The 20,599-nt window shown below is 45.3% G+C and overlaps 2 protein-coding genes across 11 annotated transcripts in view; one reads left to right on the top strand and one right to left on the bottom strand.

The window, feature by feature from the left end:
* Positions 1–1,219: 1,219 nt before the first annotated feature.
* VEZF1 (vascular endothelial zinc finger 1) lies at positions 1,220–16,423 on the top strand. 4 transcript variants are annotated; one of them, XM_054085304.1, is made up of 7 exons: positions 1,221–1,453; positions 6,710–7,428; positions 8,131–8,194; positions 9,218–9,401; positions 10,851–11,042; positions 13,271–13,315; positions 13,658–16,415. In XM_054085304.1, exons 1-7 carry the CDS (start codon positions 1,421–1,423, stop codon positions 14,083–14,085), a joined length of 1,665 nt encoding a protein of 554 aa, XP_053941279.1. In that variant the 5' UTR covers positions 1,221–1,420; the 3' UTR covers positions 14,086–16,415. The 4 variants fall into 4 exon arrangements, with proteins under 4 accessions (XP_053941281.1, XP_053941279.1, XP_053941282.1 ...); XM_054085305.1 differs by having other exon boundaries at positions 1,223–1,453; positions 6,710–7,407; XM_054085306.1 differs by lacking the exon at positions 13,271–13,315 and having other exon boundaries at positions 1,220–1,453; positions 13,658–16,423.
* Positions 14,225–20,599, bottom strand: part of LOC128854193 (uncharacterized) — an 8,687-nt gene continuing 2,312 nt past the window's right edge. For 3 of the 7 annotated variants that reach the window (XR_008453162.1, XR_008453164.1, XM_054085312.1), the window contains exon 2: positions 14,225–20,491. Coding sequence is in view for 3 of the 7 variants with exons in the window: in XM_054085312.1 (XP_053941287.1) it covers positions 20,485–20,491 (7 nt within the window). In the remaining 4 variants the exon portion in view is untranslated. The remainder of the gene's footprint in view (positions 20,492–20,599) is intronic. The other 4 variants (XR_008453165.1, XM_054085311.1, XR_008453163.1 and 1 more) reach the window with 3 other exon arrangements.

Raw genomic sequence — 20,599 nt, 5'->3', positions numbered from 1 at the left:
GGGTGTATAGGGAGGTGTGTGTGTAGCGGGGTGTGTATGGGATGTTTAGGGAAGTGTGTGTCTGTGTAGCAGGGGTGTTTAGCGGGGTGTCTGTGTGTAGGGGGGTGTGTAGGGATATTTAGGGGAAGTGTATAGGGAGGGGTGTGTTTAGAGTGTGTGTGTGTAGGGGTGCTTAGGGAGGTAAGTGTGTCTGTGTGCGTAAAGGGAGCGTTCAGTGGGGTGTCTAAGCTTTAGGGGTATGTGTGTACTGGGAGGGTGTAGGGAGGTGTGTATGTGTAGGGATGTTTAGGGAAGTGTGTGTCTGTGTAGCAGGGGTGTTTAGCGGGGTGTCTGTGCATAGGGGGGTGTGTAGGGATATTTAGGGGGGTGTATAGGGAGGTGTGTGTTTAGAGTAGGGGTGTTTAGGGAGGTGAGTCTGTGTGTATGCAAAGGGAGTGTTCAGTGGGGTGTCTAAGCTTTAGGGGTATGTGTACTGGGAAGGTGTAGGGATATTTAGGGAAGTGTGTGTCTGTGTAGTGTGTGTCTGTGTAGGGATATTTGGGGGGTGTATAGGGAGGTGTGTGTTTAGAGTGTGTGTATAGGGGTGTTTAGGGAGGTGTGTGTGCGCGCAAAGGGGGCGCTCAGTGGGGTGTCTGAGCGTGGGGGTATGAGTGCAGGGGGAGGGCGTAGGGAGGTGTGTGTCTGTGTCTGTGCCTCTGCGCGCACGGGGGTGTTCGGGGGGTGCGTGGGAGCTGTGTGCCCGGGCTGCACTTCCCCCGCCGGGCAGGGCAGGGGGGTCCCCGCTCCCCCCGCGGTGCCCCTGGCGGGCGGGGCAGCACGTGCGGAGCCCCCGCCCGCCCGCCGCCCCCGCGTTTCCCTCCCCGGCGCGGCGGGCGGGGAAGGAGGGGAGGGAAAGGCGGGCCGAGCCGAGCCGAGCCGAGCCCCGCGGCCGCCGGGTGCCCCCTCGCCGCGCTCCTCCATCTTCTCTCGCCACCGCTCGCCTCGGCTTCCCCAGCGCGGGACCGGCCCATTGCCAGCCCCGCGGGGGGGGGGAGGCGCCCGGCCCCGCCGCGCCTCCCCCGCTCCCCCCGCACATCCCGCCGCCCGCTCGCACCACCCTCCCCGCGGCGACGGGGGGGTCGGGGGGGGGCGAGGGGGACGGCGGGGGTGGTGGCGTCCCGCGTTACCCCGCGCCGCGGCCGCGCGCTCCCCCCCCCCCTCCCTGCTCTCTGTCCCCCCCCCCCCGCGGTCCGCAGTGGTGCAGCCCGGAGGTTAGCGGAAGCGGCCGCTCGGCGCTGCCATGTTGAGCCGCCGCCGCCGCCGCCGCTTTGTTGTCGGCTCCATGTAGCTGCGGCCCGGGGGAGGGAACGGGGGGGGCCTGCCGCGCCGCCGCCGCCTCAGCCGCCGCCTCCCGCCCGCCCGGGGCCGCGACGCCCCCGACATGGAGGCCAACTGGACCGCGTTCCTCTTTCAGGTGAGGCCCCCGCGGCCCCGCGCTCCTCTCACACACACCCCCCGCACCCCCCCCGGTCCCTCCCTCCCCTCCGCGCCCGCCGGGCTCCCCGCGAGGCCGGGGCTGTCACTCAGCGCCGCCGCCCGGCCTCCCGCCCGCCTCCCCGCACGGCCCGGGGCGCTTCCCCTCCTGCCCCGCCGCGATTCGACCCCCCCTTAACCTCCCCCCCCTCAATGTTTATTTTAATCATCATTTATCCCCCCTCTCAAAAAAAAAAACCCTACGGAGTCGCCGCTTTTTTTTGTTGTTTGTTTATTTGGTTTTTGTTTTTTTTTTTTTTTTTTTTATTCTCCCCCCCAGCCTTCCAGCGGGCTCTAACAAAACCCCGATGGAACAAACACCGTGTCTGGGAGAATAAATTAATCCCTCTTTAAACAGCCTGACTCAGGGCCCGGTGACGAGGGAGCTTGTTTTCTTTTAAAATAGGACGCGAGCGGGCCGGATTTCTGTAAAAACTGGCGAAATGCTAACGGTAACGGGGAGGGATAGGGACGGCAGAGCCGGCAACCCCTCCCTCGGCCAACTGAGTCACGATTTTCCCCTTTCTGCTTGCGAAAAGCTGACTTAAAAACACCGCCGTTTATGTAATTCCGAAGAAGATCCACTGTATCCCCCTCCAAAAAAAAATATTTATAAAGAAATGTTCTCCCCGGCTTTTGTGAGCCAAACACCAGAGCCTTTTTACGCCGGATTGTTTTCCGATGCTTCTTGCTCTTTTTGAGCTTGGAAATATAAAATGGGTTATTGCAGCTGCAGCAAAAAAATAATTAAAAAATTAGAAAAGCTCCCCACATCACCTTTCTCAAGGTAAAATAATCCTCTTTGCCCGCTCGCAGCGGCGGTCACCCGCTGGCTCGCTGTCCTCGGAATTAAACCCAAACCCAACCCGTGACACGAGTTTGAAAACCTGAGTTGAATGAGTAAATCCGCCAAGAGCGAGTACCATTCCTTTAGAGAGGAAAAATTATTCCCTCTCAAGTCCCAAGGGCTGAGTCACTCGCCCGGTGCTCTGCCTCTGAAAACATGCTGGGAATGTTCTGGGGAGCCGGTACCGGGAGCCGGGCGCTGGGGTTTTCCGCCTTTTGGCGATGAAGGCGGGTGATGCCATCGAGTTTGACTGAGGTCTTGTGAATTATTTCTCACTCTAGTGGGCAGTTGTGATTTGCACGTAGGAAACTTCGCGCTAAGAAGTTAATCTCCTTAGTTTAGGGCTGTCTCCCTCAGAGTCGGGGCTATTTTATCGCCTTTTTTTGCCCCTCCAGGCTCACAGCAGAGCAATTTCAAGGGGAAATTCAGGCAATAAGGTATTGCAGCAACTTCTGTAAGAAATGCCAAGTAATACTTTCAAGTACGTGTCCAGCTTCTTGTCTTTATTTTTTTTTTTTTGAAGGGTACCGTATTTTGAAATAGCAATGTCACACGTTGATTGAAGAGTAGGCTTTGCTGCTTTTAATTAAGGAGTCAGCAGTTCACTTCCCTAACGTACTTCGCTACGTGCGACTTGGAAGCATCTTCATAAAACTGTGACGTGGAAATTTTCCTCTTGATTTCCCCCCCTCCCCAAATAATAAAGCTTTAAGACCTCATAATAAAAGCTGAATATTGTTTCTCGAGTCATTTTGTTAAAACCAACGTTTTTAGGATGCAAGCATCCTAATGCACCGAGCAGAAAGCACTGTTAAGGTACTCCTGATGTGACTTGAGTTTTTCTTCTTGCCATTCTCGCCAGCCAAGGTCCAAATGGTTAGTTAAAACTAGAAACAAAAAGTGGATTTCGAAGCCCCTCCCAGACCCCCTCCCTGGTGTCAGTTAAATAACCAATGCAAGTGCCCGAATATCCCCACTCGTTTCTTCCTGGGGGAAGCTTTACCAACTGTGAGTTTCAGCTGTGACAGGATTTCTGAGGGAGACTTCATTAAGTGTTGTGTGAAGTTGTAATTTTTAAGCAAAATGTTTTTAGAGGAGGTTGCAATATCGTAATTTCAGCGTTGCTAGTGATGGGAAGTGTGACTGTAAACTGCTCTTCCCAAATAAAGTTGTTTGGTTGTGTTTAGGTGGTATTTTGGTGAATTGTATCTTTTTGAAGAAACAAATGTGGGACAAATAAGCAGTTCTTGTTTGGGTCTTATTAGTCCCCGAAATGCGTATTTTGAAAATCACTTTTAGTATCTGCTCTGGAAAGTGAAAGTTGTATCTGTTAATGTGGGGAGGAATCATCCATCAAACGGAGTGCTCAAGATATGACTCATGCTAATTTGTTGCTCTCACATTAAGGCTGGAGCACAAAAATATTTTAGCCTCTGGCATTGGAAGTTTGCAGTGCCACATCCTACCACTCTGGGTCATGGATTACGGCATTTTTTTGTTTACAGCCCCCCCCCTCCCCCAGGAAAGAAAAAAATATCAGTGCAGGAACGAGGCTATTTTGCAGGAGAGCCTGTCCCAGGCAATCAGAATGTCACAAAAATGTTGACTTGACATTAATGCTGGGTCAAGTAAAACCCTGGTCTGTGCCTGAATAAAAACAACCAGCGAGAGGCGTGCAGCAGGTGCTGTCTTCCCTTCTCAAACAGCCAGTGAAAAAAAAATACCGCCTGATCCTTTTTTAAAAGGCTTTAGTGCAGGCAGCCCTCGGAAACTGAGGAATACTGCTTGTTGCAGCGAGGGGTGGTTAGAAAGCCAGCTCTGCTAATAACACCAGCTATCTGGGAGCCAAGATAAGCAGACTTATATAAGCAGCGGCTTCATAGCCTGTAGCCTTATGAATATACATTGTTTTATGTCCACTATCTCCGTTGGTTCCGTAGGAATAAGTGCATCATTACCTCAAAGTGCTGGTGATTCTTTTAGCCTTAAAAATATCCATAAACTGCCTAAGTTTGAACCTTGTCCAAAGGATTTGGGCTCTCTATTATCTGATCTGCTAGCTCTGCCTTTGAAACTGTATCTCTCGAGCTATCCTTAGGTGCTCCTAAGTGTCTTCTGATACAGTTTAACAACATTGTTTAATGCTTATTTAAAGTTGGCTGTAAAACATTTCAGATTTTTTTGAAAATTAAAGTGGTATTTAAGTACACAACTTGCTTAATGTTGTGCTTTCAGTGTGTGTTGTACGTACTCTATTCTGCTCATGCCATGTAGGTGTCTCAATGGCTTTTTAAAAACACAGAAAATAAATGGTTGGAGAGCCACAACTGTCACTGGAATCAGGCAGAAGTTTAACAGAGATGCTGGAGTGTGTGCTGTGCCCTGATTTAGCCGGGTAGCCTCCAGGAGAGTTCTGCGTTCAGCTCCTCAGCAGCCGCTCCTGCAAACCGGCCCCTTAGGCTGTTTGTTGAGTGAGGTGGCTGCGGTAGCCAGGCAGTGCAGTGATACTCGGCTTACCTGTTGCATCCCAAGCTTCAGCACAAGTAGGACGTAGCGTGCAGATAAAGCTGGACAGGCTGGCCTGGCTCCTGATGATTCCCAAAGTTTCATCTCCTGTTACCATCCCAAATCTGGGCTTTCTCCCGTGAGCTTTTTCCTGTCAGATAGGCTTGGAGTGTTAGGGAGCACTTATTTGTACCCATGTGGGTTAGTGTTTGTATCCACTGGTGGCTTTTATCCATGGGTCACTGGTATTGTGCTCCTGGAAAAAGAATGATGAGGTGATGCAGGGCTCTTGTGGTGGCAGGAGCCCCCTCAGTGATGGAGGGCTGCTACAGTTGGGGGGTTGCTTCTGCAGTCAGGAGAGGCAAAGCGGCCAGGGCTTGGATGCAACTAAGAAAAAGTCCCCAAGTTTGCTTCTAGAAAAATAACTTCTCCAAAGAACTTGATGAAGTGGACTAACGTGGGAAGTATTAGCCTGAGTTGCTTCCTAACTATGTCAATCCTCAACTGACGTAAAAGTAGACAGGTTGGGGGGTGCAAGCCAACAGTGTTTTGTTCAGCTCTCACAGCCTCAAGCTGTGTTATTTTGTGAAGGAAGCCATAGGGAAAAAGTCCTAGAAGGCTGCGGTACTGATCTAATGGGAATGCAAGTTTCCCCAAACAAGTTTCAGACCTGGCACGCTGCATTAATAATGAGACTGATTTAAAACTGGTCTGATGAGACTGAGGCACATCTTGAATACAGATGTGCTTAAACTGGCTTAAGGTGCTAGAGTGGTTTATTTTAATGCTCCGTTAGGCTGGATTGGTCTGTGTGGTTTCTAAACCACTTTAAATTCGTATCTGGTTTTGTCCTAGTCTGACTGGAGGAGTCTTAATAAGTGTTTTCTGCCTTAGAATAACCCACGCCTAATGGAAGCATGGTATAGAGCAGCCTGTGGCAGCACAGGCTGCAACTCAGCTGAGCAAGTGTGCGCTCCTGGGGGTCCCCCTCCGTCTCCTCCCATTAGCTTCTGCCACTGATTCTGTAGTTCCCTGTCAGCTGCTTTGAAACAGCTTTTAGGTCTTTTTTTTTTTTTTTTTCAACCACCTTCTCCCTAAGCTGTGTTCTCCAGCATCTCTGGATATCTAGCAGTGCTTATCGATTAGCTCCTCTTCCTATTACAAAGTAGCTGCCGATGAAGAGAAAAAAAAACATGTTGCAATTCTTTATTAGTTTCCAGAGGCAAAGAGCACAGTGGTCAGTGTACAAATGTGGTGGGAATCTGCTAAATATAGAAATGGGGCTTTGGAGAGCTCTCGATTCAGGTTGCTTTGGTTTCAGTGCTAACACACTGGTATGAACACGTTGTTTAAATAAGACGCCTTATCGCATCCTGGCTTTCTGTGGCTGCAGTTTAATTCTCAATGTACACTAAGCTTGGCTTAAAGGTGGGGCGTTATTTTGCAACTCCCGGTACATTCATATGCTCCAAAGATAATCCCGAGGTGGCATCTGATACGATCGTTAGCAAAACAAGTTATCTGTTATGTAAAGATCAAACACTGTGTTAGTAAAAGATCTGGCAAGCACCTCATTGTTTTCCATAAGAAGTGTTGCCCTCCGGAAACTTAATAATTAGTAGATTGTTATGATGTGTGCCATCCTACTCTTACCACAGAATGTGCACGGTGAGTGCATTTAAAGCGCGATCGGTTTATCCTGTTGAAAACCAGAATTATGTAACCTTTTCCAGTTGCTTCAATGGCTTTTGGTGTAGAATGTGCTTTCCTGTAGTTTGTAAATGTTCTCACCGTGTCAGAGTGAGCACCCATCAATAGAATTTAAGTGTGAATGTTTGGTTTTAGGCACATGAAGCCTCACATCACCAACAGCAGGCAGCACAGAACAGTTTGTTGCCTCTCCTGAGCTCTGCTGTTGAGCCACCTGATCAGAAGCCGATTCTGCCCTTACCAATAACGCAGAAACCTCAGCCTGCACCAGAAACATTAAAGGATGCTATTGTTGGGATTAAAAAGGAAAAACCTAAAACCTCCTTTGTGTGCACTTACTGCAGCAAAGCTTTCAGGGACAGCTACCATTTGAGGCGTCATGAGTCCTGCCATACAGGGATAAAGTTAGTGTCACGGCCAAAGAAAACTCCCACCACAATGGTGCCCCTTATCTCGACCATCGCTGGTGACAACAGCCGAAGTTCCTTGGTTTCGACTATCGCAGGCATCCTGTCCACAGTCACTACGTCTTCCTCTGCCACCAACCCCAGCAGTAGTGCCGGCGCAACGGCTATGGCAGTGACTCAGACGACAAAGAAGCCCAGCAAGCCCGTTAAGAAGAACCACGCTTGTGAGATGTGTGGAAAGGCTTTCAGGGATGTCTACCACCTCAACCGGCACAAGCTGTCCCACTCAGATGAAAAACCCTTTGAATGTCCCATTTGCAATCAGCGCTTCAAGAGAAAGGATCGCATGACCTACCACGTGAGGTCTCATGAAGGTGGCATCACGAAACCGTACACCTGTGGTGTTTGTGGAAAAGGCTTCTCGAGGTACCATGTAGAAAATCCCAGGCGAGCTCAAGTATTGGCTTTTCATAACCAAGAAGGGTTAAGCTATCATAGCGAGGGGCTAGGAGAACCAGACATCTTAGAAGATTGGTGAGGGGATAAAGAGCCTTATTTACCTCTAGGGCGTGGGTTTTGGTCTGAGCCAGATGGGCAGTGACCAAAAGTGGTCGCTCTTTTATGAGAGTGTTTTGAAGTGATTTCATGACCTCATCCAGGTCTTGTAGGACGCGTGTCTGTGTCACTGGTGGTGACCGTGGGGCCCCTTTACCAGCCTTCGCAGAGGTCAGTGACCTGATGGGGCATGGCAGGCAAACTGTCTCCTTGCTGCTTAGCAGGGTTGAGGCGCACTGACAGAGCACTGTGAGGGAGCTTGCATTGCTGCTGGCTGTATTTAAATCTGTGCTTGCAACCGAGAAAAAGTCAACCCTTGGAGCTGTTGATCTGTCTCCTTTACACAGGGTACGACCAAATGTACCGCTTTCAGCTGTGTAAGATGAACACGGTTAAGTTTTAAACTGCAGGTTGGGTCTCAGCGTAACTCTGTGTTACTTTACCTGAGGGCTACTGCGTATGTAAGGGGAATGTCTTTATTCTTGCTGTGCAGAGGGATATGGGCTGCAGGGGCTCATCAGCGGGAGCCAAGGTGTCCTTACTATGTATTTGTAACAGTATATATTTTCTTCTCTGTTCCTCTCTTTTTTGCAGGCCTGATCATTTAAGCTGTCACGTTAAACATGTTCACTCAACAGAGAGACCCTTCAAATGCCAAGTAAGGGCTAAAGTGTTTTATTATTAACAGTATCTTATTGTATTGTTAGAATCTCAGGTGAATAATCTTTCCAGGGCTGTATTTGCTCCTGGACTTTTCTTTGAAAAGCAAGTTTAGGAATAAGGGTGCATCTGCCTTGTGTACCAGTAGCACTGTAGTTCTGATGTAAGTGTAGAGGCAGTTTAAAAGGATATTGTGGCTTCTTTTTTTCGTGAAGATTAGAGGCTTTTTGCTTTCTTGGAGAACAGCGCAGGTGCTCCGTTTTATGATACGCTTAACTTAGTAGTAGGATTGTAACGGCAGCCTCAGCTCACTGCTGATTACTGGAGTAATGCGTGTAATGTGTTTCTCAGCATATTTAAATTCAACGTGCTTTTCAGTATATGCATTAAAAATGGCCTGGAATAGTTGATTCTGGATCCATTATTTTGCTGGAAGGTAACAGCAAGTTGTCACGAGTTGATGGCTGCATATAAGCTAAATAAGTTGACCGTCCTTGAACAATTATCTGTTTTGCTTAGAATATCCATGTTTGTTCCAACCTGTGTTTTAGTGACTCATCATATTAAATAGAAGTCTTGTGTAAAAAGAGTAGCGTTAGAAAAAGCTTTTGTTTCCTTGTTTTGATGTGGATGGGAACAGAAGCAGTTGAGCAATTTAAGATATCAGGTTCGTATTTGTACAGTAAAATTGTATCCAAAACCAACTGTGCAAGTTCTAGGCCTACTTTATAAGCTGCCTCTTGCTTTGGTAGGTAGGGCAAGTTGGTATTTCTTTTAAGAAAGTTCAGGTTGCGTAGAGCGTGATTTTTGTCCTCATTGTCTCAGAAGCAACCTTCCATTTTCAGTGTCTGTTCAGTAGTTTGATTTTGGTTTCTCTATAAATACAGGTAAAACTTAAGGTTGTTAGTATACTTAGGATACTGTTTGCACCTACCAGGTAAAATAGGCTTACATCGGGCGTGTAATTCACACTGTAATGATGCTGTCTGCACTTCAAGTGTAACTGTTGTCCTTCATATAGACGTGCACTGCTGCCTTTGCCACCAAAGACAGACTGCGGACACACATGGTGCGCCATGAAGGAAAGGTATCGTGTAATATCTGTGGTAAACTTCTGAGTGCAGCATATATCACCAGCCACTTAAAGACACACGGGCAGAGCCAAAGTATCAACTGTAATACCTGTAAACAAGGCATCAATAAAAGTAGGTGAACGTTTTAAAAACATTTTTAATAACAATGTGTTTGAAAAGAGAATTTCCTTTGGTTACGTTAAAATGCAAAACCATACCCATCAGACTGGGTATTCACACTTATTAAAAATAGATACTTGATAACAGCAATCTTCTTCAGCTCAAGAATTGGCATATGTGGAATTAGTTTGTTGCCAGACTGTGCTCTTATTCCTTAGGAATGCCCTGCAGGTTGTGAGAATAACCCGTCTTCTGAAGGGAACAGTTCCCAGGTTTTCCCCTGAATACAATGCTACTTCCTGAGCTGTACAGGCCTGAAAGTCCACCAGATAGTTCTGGAGATTTTAGAATAGGGGTTGCTGAGATCTGCCATATTTCAGGCTTGAAGCCTCGTCTAAAGCTCATCAAAATTAGGAGAAAAATTTCTCTGCTTTCTCTCTTGGCTTTGACCCTGGGGCTCAATGATTCCTGCCTTTGGCAGTAGCTGACAAGAAAAGCATTTAAACACATCCCTGATATGTTTTGGGCATTAATGGCATTTGACTGGTGGTGTGCAGGAGTTTGAATCAGATGTTTGTAATAGTTCTTCTAGCCTGAAAAACTCTTTGAAGTGCTGAAGCCTGGAGCTCAGAATGCCCAGTAAGCAAATGAAGACTTGACTTTGAAATCTTCCCTGTTATGAAGTTAACCCACATGATTAGTGGATATGAAAGGGGTTTTCAGAGGAATATAGAGAGGGAAGTAAGGGTTATCTTTGGAAACTTTGTCCTTAGAACTTTTTGAACAATATTAATTTAAACATCCTTTCAGATCCAGTTGCTCCTGGATAATTTGAAGGTACTGGGAATGTCTAAAATGCCTAATTGTTGAGCTTATTATGGAATTTGGAAGTATTTTTCAAGGTATAGGCTTACAGCTCTAGTTTCCCAAGCCAGTTTGGTGGTGCTAAGCTGGTTCACAGGGGACATTTACAGCAGTTGTTAGAGGTGGAAATGATGAGCTGCAATGTGACCAGAGAGCAGTAACGTGCTGTTCTGTGATGAACTGAAAATTTTAAGTCATACTTGCAATAAAAAGTAAAAAGGCTTTTTTTGTTGGTTTTTTTTTGTTTTGTTTTGGTTTGGTTTTTTTTAACTGGAGCTGAGGTTTAGAAAAGTGGAATCAGCTAACCAGCTTGGGTTCTAGAGGCTTGTAGTCTTTTTGTTTCTTTCTTCCTAAAATGCAAACAAAATAATCAGAAAGAAAGATCATTTTTGGCAGTGAAAGGATTTTGGTTTTTAGCTCTTGGGAAAGTAGCTTTATAAAGCACGGAATTAATTATGTGGTTTTAAACACCTCTGTGATTTTTGCTCTTGGAATCCTGTGAGATTCCACATGCTCTTTATGGAAGAAGCGTTTACGATCTCAGTAGAAAACAGTAACTTTTCAAGGTGAAATTATGTTCTTACTTAATTGGCATAGCATGCATGAGTGAAGAGACCAGCAATCAAAAGCAGCAACAGCAGCAGCAGCAGCAGCAACAGCAGCAGCAGCAGCAACAGCAACAACAGCAACAGCAGCAGCAGCAGCAGCAGCAGCATGTAACAAGTTGGCCCGGAAAGCAGGTAGAGACCCTGAGATTATGGGAAGAGGCCGTCAAAGCGAGGAAGAAAGGTAAAACAAAACAATACCTATGGTCTTTGGTTTTTAAGATACTGAAGTTTACAGTTATATAGGGAGTTTAGGATGTCAGAAGAGGATGTCTTACATGAAAATTTCATTCTCAGCGTTAGAAGTAACAGCTAAAAACTAGCAAGAGAATAACATGACCAAAATTATGCTGATGTAAATGAACCCCTTATTTCTTACTTCCCTTTGGTCTCCATGCTTGAATGTGTATGTAGCAGTCATCAATTATAAAGGGATGTTTGTGTCTGCTCCAAGGCAAGAGTGTGTGTTTTTGACTTACATGTGGTTTTTAGCGCTGTTTACGTATATTTACCTGTTGTTAACTTGTGTACATACATATATATACACACACTCCCACGGACATACACCACCTTCTGTTGTTGCATCATCGTCTGCCTGTGTGCGGATGCTTCCTGTGTCCTTTTCATCTTTTCTCTCCATATTCATTCCCTTTACTTTATCATCATGTAACTGTCCTTGCATTAAGCTTTCTGGAGATCATTGAATTTGCTCCTCTATTTCTTTGGGTTTTTTTTTTTCCATTACAAAATTAACTAACAAGTGATCGTGTTTTCCATTATCGCTAGCTCACAGCTTACGTATGCCTGTGCTGCTGTAATTGAAGTTGAATAGCTTCCTGTTGTTGGTCAGCATGTCAGTTTTGTAAAGAGTAGATTGCTTCAGTGTTGTTAGGAGTATAGGAGTTTAAAAGTCTCCTGTTACTGGGAGCTTATTCTTTTCACAACACTTCGATTTCTAATGCCTATCATGTGGATTCTGTGTTTTAGCAGGAATTCTCACTGTTGTTCACTAGCTGTTTTTAGGAGTAAATGTTTTTGACTCACCTTATTTTTTTCTTTCCCCTTAAACTTCCTTTTCAGTTTTCTTCACTGTTTGTTTTTCTTTTCTAGGTCTTGTTTGTGTATTAGGCTGCTAACTGCTTTCACCCTGATTGTTATGCCAATTGAATTGAATTCTGTGATCAGACAATATTGAAACAGCTTATTGATTATAAAATGTAGAGAAAACAGAAACATTAAATAGCATCAGGCCACTAAATGGATAAAGCAAAGCAGTGTCGGATTTAGAAAATTGCTGAGGAGTTATTTTCTGCCTGTTCTTTCCTCTCTCTCGTTCCTTTTTCCCTTCCTTTCTTATTGAGATTATTGAATGTGCTTTAACAGAAACAGGGGTTCTGGGCAGACTGGGGGGTGGGTGGTGGAGGTGGATGAGGGGTTGTTGGATTGATGCTGTTAGTTTAACTGGAGTGGGGAAGAGGTGCAGGGTGGAAGGTGTCTGTGCAGTGCTGTGCTTGGAAGGTGAAGCGAGACCAGTCAGTGCTGTGCCTGTGTGCTGCTCTTTCCATGCTGGTTCTCCTGTGCTGGTGGCACCTGTTGCGTTGGCTTTACCACACTGTATGGGAATTTTTGATCTAATATGTTTTATTTTCACCATATTTTTTTTTTTTTTTTTTACTTTTTCCCCCTCCTTTCCACCCCTCCTAGATACGGACTTTGAAGAACCAACAGTAACCCTTGAATGGGGCTAATGTTGCTTTCAAAGTTAACTCTGTCTTGGTACATTTGTATGTGGGAAGAGTGGACTCTTTGCTCCTGGCTTACCTTCTGCAACATGGGTGTAGACTGAGCTTGGTGTCCTACTCTGCAAATGTGGAATAAGACATGACTTAGAAGTGCTGTAACCTTGATCTAGAATATCTTTTTTGTTGATTCCTCTAGCAGTCATCCATTCCCTTTACCCTTGTTGACCACCCTGCCTCTCCTTTTGGAGCCTTCCAGTGTGGGTAGCCGGCAGGTGATGCCTGGGGACCCCTCGGCATCCTGGCCACTGCCCACCGCCCCGCTACCCAGCCCTGCTGGAGCCTGCTGGCAACAGCGCCCAACGCTACCCGCCTGGGCCTTTCTTCTCTGGCACTTCAGTCCTGCTTACTGCAACACAAAGCAAAAAAAAATAACAACCCCAAACCCCACAAAACTAAGCAGCCTGGCGTGGAGCTGTAGCTTTTGCAGAAGCTGAGGAGGTGCTGGGGGTTGGAAGATTACTGCCTGGGTAGCCTTGAAAGTTGCTTAGTTAGAATACTGTGATAGATGGGATGGTTTAGTAGCAATAATTTAAGACTGAAATAAGCAGGTAAATATTGAAACGAGCTGTGCTTATCAGTCCCTAATAATGACTTTTTAAAACCTTCACAGAATGTCAGTTCACCTTTGAGAAGGCTATAGAGTACGTACCATTCGGTATGTACACTCTCTCCTCTATTTATAATGTTCCTCTTGGGAGGATTTATTTGACTGTACGATACTGTTTTTTATGAGCATTGAAACCCTCTTTATAAGACCAACCTCGCTTGACTTCTCAGGAAAAAAATATTGAATTAAAATGAACTGCATGAGAGTTTTTATTTCTTGTAGGTTATAGAATGTTAACAGTTTTAACTTACTAATAATTCCTAAAGAAAATTATTCCAGAATTTGTACCTGTTCATGTTTGGTATTTGTTTTTGGTTTTGTTTTTTTTAAATCTTGTCCATGGTTTTTTATGTGTTAAAAACTTTTTGTCTTCTTGTGTCTCATTTTTAGAAGCTGCTAACTTGTGCCAAACCTCCACTGCTGCTACTACGCCTGTGACTCTTACTACTCCATTCAATATAACGTCCTCTGTGGCTTCTGGGACTATCACAAACCCAGTCACAGTGGCAGCTGCAATGAGCATGAGAAGTCCAGTAAATGTATCAAGTGCAGTTAATATATCCAGTCCGATGAACCTAGGGCATCCTGTAACTATAACAAGTCCATTATCCATGACGTCTCCATTAACGCTTACCACACCAGTCAATTTACCCACCCCAGTAACCGCTCCAGTGAATATAGCGCACCCCGTCACTATAACGTCCCCCATGAACCTCCCCACACCGATGACGTTAGCTGGTCCGTTAAATATAGCAATGAGGCCAGTAGAGAGCATGCCTTTCCTGCCCCAGGCCTTGCCCACGTCTCCTCCCTGGTAAAGAATTTCTAAACAGTATTAAAAAGGATTAAAATGGAATCCTTACCAGCAGTTCTTTTTTGGGTTTTGTTTGGTTGGGTTTTATTTTTGTTGTTTGTTTTTTTTTTATTTGTTTTTTTTTGTTTTGTTTTAGTTAATAATAAATTCAGACTAAGACACTGGGGCAACATGCACCATCAGAGACCATAGTAGTATCTTCCCCTGTTGATTTGGCTCACGTGGTTCAAACTTGAGTTTCACTGGAGCACTTCATTTAAAGTAAGTTTTACCTTTTAGCCGACTGATGCTGAATTAGAGCAGATACTTACTTGCCAGAGTTTAAAAAAAAAGTAATTAAAAACAGTTTTATGTTTTAACTCCCAAATTATAACTTAGAAATTTACTTTAATCTAAACACTAGCAAAGACCCCTCTGTATCTTCAGCAGGGTGGATGGCTGATTTTAACTAAGTCCACTGTTTCTAAGCTAGTGTAGGATCTTAGTCTGTGTTGATGTTGGTTTTGTTTTGTTTTTTTTTTTTTTTTTAAACGAGTAAATGCATTACAATGTTGTCATTTTAAAAAAAATGCATTTTGGAGAAAATATGCATTTTACCTTTGGGAATATGATAATTTCAGGCAGCATTCCCTATGGGAAAGGTGATACCAGCTCTGATATGCAAAGCATATGATAACTTATCATTCTAACTTCAACATATAATAGGGATTGTGACCTGATATTTGGAGATGTAAATATTACCCAACATATTACCCTAAGGGAATATAGCATTGTAGTCAACATTTTTTTTTAAAAAAAACTGTTCTTGTTTGGTGAGAAACAGCCATGGCTGACAGAAGAGTCGAAATGTATGTAAACATGGTCTCTGAACAGTCAGACCCCTATGGGACTCTTATCTAGGAGCAAAGGAGTGCTTTTGAAACTTAAGAAATACTGCTTTAAGCTGGAAGATTCTGGAGGCACCGGGTGTGATTTTTATGCCCTCTGCCTCCCAGTCAGAGCCTGCTGGTGTTACAGCAGGGGACAGACGTGTTAGTTGTTCACTAGAAGTTTTGTCTTATATTAAATTGTATACAGTTTTTATTCTAACCACTAACTAGGTAGGATGCCCCTCCAGGACAAGCAGAGAGCATCTTTTAATTTCTCCCCTATTTCTTAATCAAGTGTTGTGCAAATCTGTTCAACTTTGTAAATATTTGCAAACATCATCATTTTTACGTTATTCTTCTATTGTGTTAACACATTTCTATCAGTTTGTGGGAGTTGTGGGGTGATGATTTGAACTATCCAGCCCGGAACTTCTCCACAAATGGTCACACATGTTTAAGCTCATGTGCTTTTTATTTCTTAACCTGTTTATCTGTACATAAAGTAGAAAGCAAAATCTAGGGAAACAGATATACTTTTTAGACTATCACGTCACATATTCACGTTTTTAAAACTTTGTTTAAAAAAAAGAACCACCCTAAACCCAAGACTCTATGTTAAAAAAAAAATAAATAAAAAATTACAGTCGAGATGTTTTTATCTTAATGAAGTTGAAAGCTATGGAGAATTAGCGTGTGCGCATTTTCACAGAGTACTAGCAGGACTGACTAGTCCAAACGGACTGCTTCCGTTCCTACCCTGCCGTGTCAGTGCAAGCAGTGATTGCCGGGCTGCTGGCTCAGGTGACAGGTATCTGTATCATTACGTGAAACTGTTCTAGGGGCTTGGACTACATAGTAAAACAAAAACAAAAAAAAAAATAGAGCTTAGTGTAAAATAATTTTATAAATGATCTTTTGTACTTTAGGACATCAAATTGTACAACTTTTGTATATATAAAAGCTTAGGAACTTTCTGTTTAGCAGAAAGGAAACACATTCCTACACTTTTAATGTATATGTTTGTTATAATGTCCATGTAAACATATGCCCTATGTTTGTGCCTTTTAATTAGTTTGTCTCAATAAACAAAAATGTAGAGAAGAATATGTAGCTATGACTTTGTTACCACTGTTCTTACTCCAGATGTGTAGAGGTCTTCGTTTTTTGCACTGTGTAGAGCGTTGCGTGCAGGCAGCTGCATGACTTAGGCTGGTATGGCCAAAGCGAGGCATGCGAGGCGAATGCACCCCAGCCAGAACCCTTTCTCCCGTAGCGTAGAGCAGCCCACGCTGGTGGGGTGTTGCATGTTGGGATGTGTAGCTTCCAAGCCATCTGTTACCCTTGGCAGTGATGCCGATTCACACCAGTTTTACATAGCAGGTGTAGCGTTCCGGATCCGGGTAAATCGTAGAGATGACCCTTAGATGAAGTTTGGGTGTCCCTGAGCTTAAACAAACCAAAAGCATTAAAAGCCAATATGAAAATGTGTACTAGAAGTGGTTATCTATGAATTAATTACAATAAACAGGTGTGAGACTTAATTGTATGTTGTCAATTACTGTAGTACGGACAGTGGGTCCTCATCCCGCTAGCCCGCTCTGCTGATGTCACTTTTATCCCAGCAGAGTAGCAGTAGAACAAACACATTAAACACTGGCCAGGAAATTCTGCAGTGTGACAGAGGCTTCCCAAGCCACTAACCACAGTCCTCTTAGCATGGGATAGGAAAAGGGCTGTTTCCTTTTTATTCTATGTTGGTTCTGCTCAAATGTACCTGGTTTCTGTCCACAAAGCTACATTAGCTAATTGTCAACCTGTTTCATTTGTACTTGGGTAAACATTTGCTTTGTACTGTGTATAAATGGTTCCGAGGTGTGCTCCTCAGCTGTCTCAGTACAGACATTAACTTTGCTTTGTAATACCATCATACGAAATACGTTAAGCTGTTTTTTGACAAACGAAAGCTACCTGAGCAGTTAGTTCATACGGCAGGCACGCTTCCATGTAATCTCTGGTTCATCCACAGTCGGAGGAGGCAGGAAGGGTGGCTGCTGCTGGGCAGCGAGGTGTAGTTGCACGACGGCGGTGAGGGATTTGGACGGCAGCTCGTGTCGCTGCAGCCCTGGGCAGCTGAGACTGTAAGAAAATGGTGGATGTGAAGAACAGATGCTCCTGTTACACCGAGTTAGTTTCTATGCAGCTGATGCACTTAGCCTAGTTTATTTCATGGAAACTTTTAAGCTGGATCTAGTCCAACATCCAGGCAAGCCTACTGCTGCCGTTGATTTGAGTGGGTTTTATACCGAGCCCATTCAGGTCTCCGATTGCAAGTAGTTCAATAGGGGTTTTATTTTTTTTTCTTCTTAACTTTCCATAAGCATTCAGCGTTAGGTTAATGGCTTAGCACCGACTGAAAGTTTTAAAGTTGAATTTTGCCTTGGAAGGATTTGTGCCCTGGAAAGTCAGAACAGGCAGATCAATGGCACGGAAACTCGTCCTCCGGGCAAGGAGAGCCTCCGGCGCCTGGCTCTGCTGGCGAGGCGCTGCGGGGAAATGGGCCACGGGGAAGTAAGTATTGTGGCACAGCCACCCACGCTGCCAGGAAATGGTATTGATGGTTTTACCTTGGGCACCGTTTTTCCTTTATTTAGAACACCCCACCATTTCCACAGGATGCTTGGGGTGAGGAGCAATTTGGGATTCGACCTTTTATGTCTTATCATCAGAAAGTTACACCTGCGTGTTGTAAATGGGCAAGATTTCTGTTCAGTCAAGGTCATGAATAAGAGAGAAAATCGTGCGTTACTCTCAGTGTATGAGTTAAATTCTGTTCGCCATTATTCACAAATAAAAGGTTCCCCCCTCCCTCTTACAGTTAACTTTTCCTGTAGCGTGGCAGAAGAAAAAAGTATTTAATATGTTTGCATTTGTCCGTGAGAGGTTTAAAGGAAAACGCCAAACCCCCAATAAGCTGTTTTAGCTGCAGCAATCCCAGGTTACATAAAGGGGCCGGGGCTGCCGAGGGATTAGTCGGTGGCATTACTGGTGGTGATAAGCCCTCCAAGTTCTGCTCGCTCTTCCCTCACTTTTATTTTAGAAACAGTCACTCTGAGCCACGTTTTGAAAGCTGCCTGGGGTTAATTTTCAAGGCTGTCGGGGGAGATTCCCACCAAAGGAAGGAAAATTGGGGTATTTTTTTATCTTGCCGCTTGGGGTCCCCGGGTGGGAGCTGAGGTGCTGAGAAGTGCAGTGCGGTCTTTTACTACCGTACCGCCAGGTCCTTTGGAAAACCCCTGCCTTTGTTTATTGGCAGCTTAATTTATCCATCTCAAAAATAGATTTAACAGTATTTTCAGAAGGCTGCTATTAAAAGCACTTCATATTTTTAAACGTCTCTGGGCTCCGTCTCAGTGCTTAAGTGGACCTCCTTACCAGTGCTTTTTAGGATAAATAGTAAGTGACAAACAAATCCTTTCCTCCTGTAATTGTAGGGCAGAATAAAACTTAAAACTTGGTCTCCTCCTGCCTGTTCATTTAATTCAGCATGTTTATGCTTCTTATCTTTGGATCATTCGCTCACAGCTTCCAGAGCAGCAACTGAAGGATGGCAGAGGAACTGTGTGCTAATTTTTATGGCAAAAATAGCTTTCACCTTTAAACGCAGAAGGCTCAATGACTGTTTTCTAATTAGAAAAAGAATGCCTGAGCCGCTATTGCAACTCCGTCTTACCGCTGTGCTCAGATTTGGCCGTCAGGCCCTGGTGAAAATTTAGTGCTGAGGTCTTGACCTAGAAACAAACCTTTTTTGGTGTTGGTTTGGAAAAAGTATTTCAGTGCTCAGAGAAGCTGCGCCAGGCTGCCTGTAGCTCCCTCATCCCGGGCTGGCGAGAGCCTTAACCTTGCATCATTTTTGTCGCATGCTGCACCTCCCTGAAGCCCACATAAAAGGCCGCTGGAAAGCTGGGTTTAGGATTTATAAAAAGAATGGATTTTTGTTGTTCTTTCTGGGCTAATTGGAATAATTTTTAAAAGCCCTGGCTTTTTCTTTAAGGAAGCATAAATGCTTTTTGAAAACCAGACATTTGTGAAACATTTCTTCGTGGGCATCTGAAGTTACTGCTTGGATCGGAGTACAGACCTCTGTTTTCCTTGCAAACAGCTACCTCCAAAATCAGCCCATTTAGGAGAAAAACAAGGGGCATTTTCAGACTGTGTGGCTTCTTTTGTTTTTCAGAGAAGGGAGAAATACTCCACCTTTTCACTTGGTTGTTCTCGCCAGCTGTCAAGACAAAACCATTTGTGTTCTGTGTTTTCTGTGCAAGGTTTGTTTTTCAGGGAATTCGCAATTTAGTTGGATCTGGCTGAATTAAATTCACTATTTTAATTCTTCATAGTTGCGTATTTCTATTCCTGTTTCTTTTTACTCCCTAGCGTCATTAGCAGCTAAGACCTGTATCAAAGGACAGGACAGAAATTTGATAAAATCGCCTGTTGTCCCTGAAATCAGCCTGATTAGGAAAAGAGGTGGCAGTCGGCAAAGCTCCCTGCACGGCGCTGTGTCGCAGAAGAACCGCTGCTCTGCGTTTAACTTTGGGAAAGCAAATGTTGTGGCATCTGTGCTCGTATGCGCTGAAAGCTGAAGGTTTGCCTCTGCTGTTTTCACTCCTCCTGATGTCTGTGTTCCTTGTCAAAGCTTTCCAGGTTTTGACCCAGGCTAAGGATCACTTCGCTGCCAGACGCGAATGAAGCGACTGAGGGGAAATCTCTGTGTGGAAAGCTGTCCCGTGAGAGCTTCGGACCATCCCAGCCGTGGGCTCGGGGAACGGCACCCTCAGGTGCTGCGGGAGGGCTCGGGGGGAACGGAGGCCTTGGAGAGCTCGGGGGGAACGGAGGCCTTGGAGAGCTCGGGGGGAACAGGCCCTGACCCGCTGCCGTTCGCGGTCTCGCTCTGGTTTCTGTGAAACCGGAAGTGTTTGCCCTGTGTGAAGTGGCTCCTGTAATTTGTCAGGGGAGATGACTTCCCGTCTGGAGCTCTTCTGTGGAATGGCTGCAGGCTGTCAGCTGGAGCGCTGGATGCCGGAGATGGCTGCTTTCTGTCTGGGCTCGAAGTGATGCTGTTCCAGTTCACCTCTCACGTTCAGCCCTTTGGGCAAGAATGGAGTAGCCTCTTCCTTACTCCTGCCACGCACGGGGCTGGTGCTCTGAAATCCAGGAGCCCGGGATGCTCGAAAGGCCATAGAGTCATACAATGCCTGAGCCGGGAGGGGCTCACAAGGACCAGGGCAGGTTCAGATCAGACGTCAGGAAAAATTTCTTCACTGTGAGGGTTCTCGGGCACCGTCAGAGGCTGCGCAGGGAGGGGGTTGAGTCCCCATCCCTGGGGGTGTTTAGAAGCCAGGCAGAGGCGGTGCTCAGGGATGCGGTTTAGTAGTGGACAGGTACGGTCGGGCTCGAGGATCTCAAAGGTCTTTTCCAACCAAGCGATACTATGATTCTACGACTGCCATCCCACCCGGGTGTCCCAGCATCCCCTTTCATCTCCTGCCAAGCAGAAAACCAGGAATATTCAAACAGTGGACAGGTACGGTTGGACTCGATGTTCTTATTTTTTCCAACCAAATGATACTATGATTCCGTGATCCTACGGCT

This window comes from Cuculus canorus, chromosome 20 (assembly GCF_017976375.1).
Source record: "Cuculus canorus isolate bCucCan1 chromosome 20, bCucCan1.pri, whole genome shotgun sequence".
NCBI classification, from domain to species: domain Eukaryota; kingdom Metazoa; phylum Chordata; class Aves; order Cuculiformes; family Cuculidae; genus Cuculus; species Cuculus canorus.
Note: the sequence above shows the minus strand (reverse complement) of the source record. Positions and strands in the feature narration are given on the sequence as shown.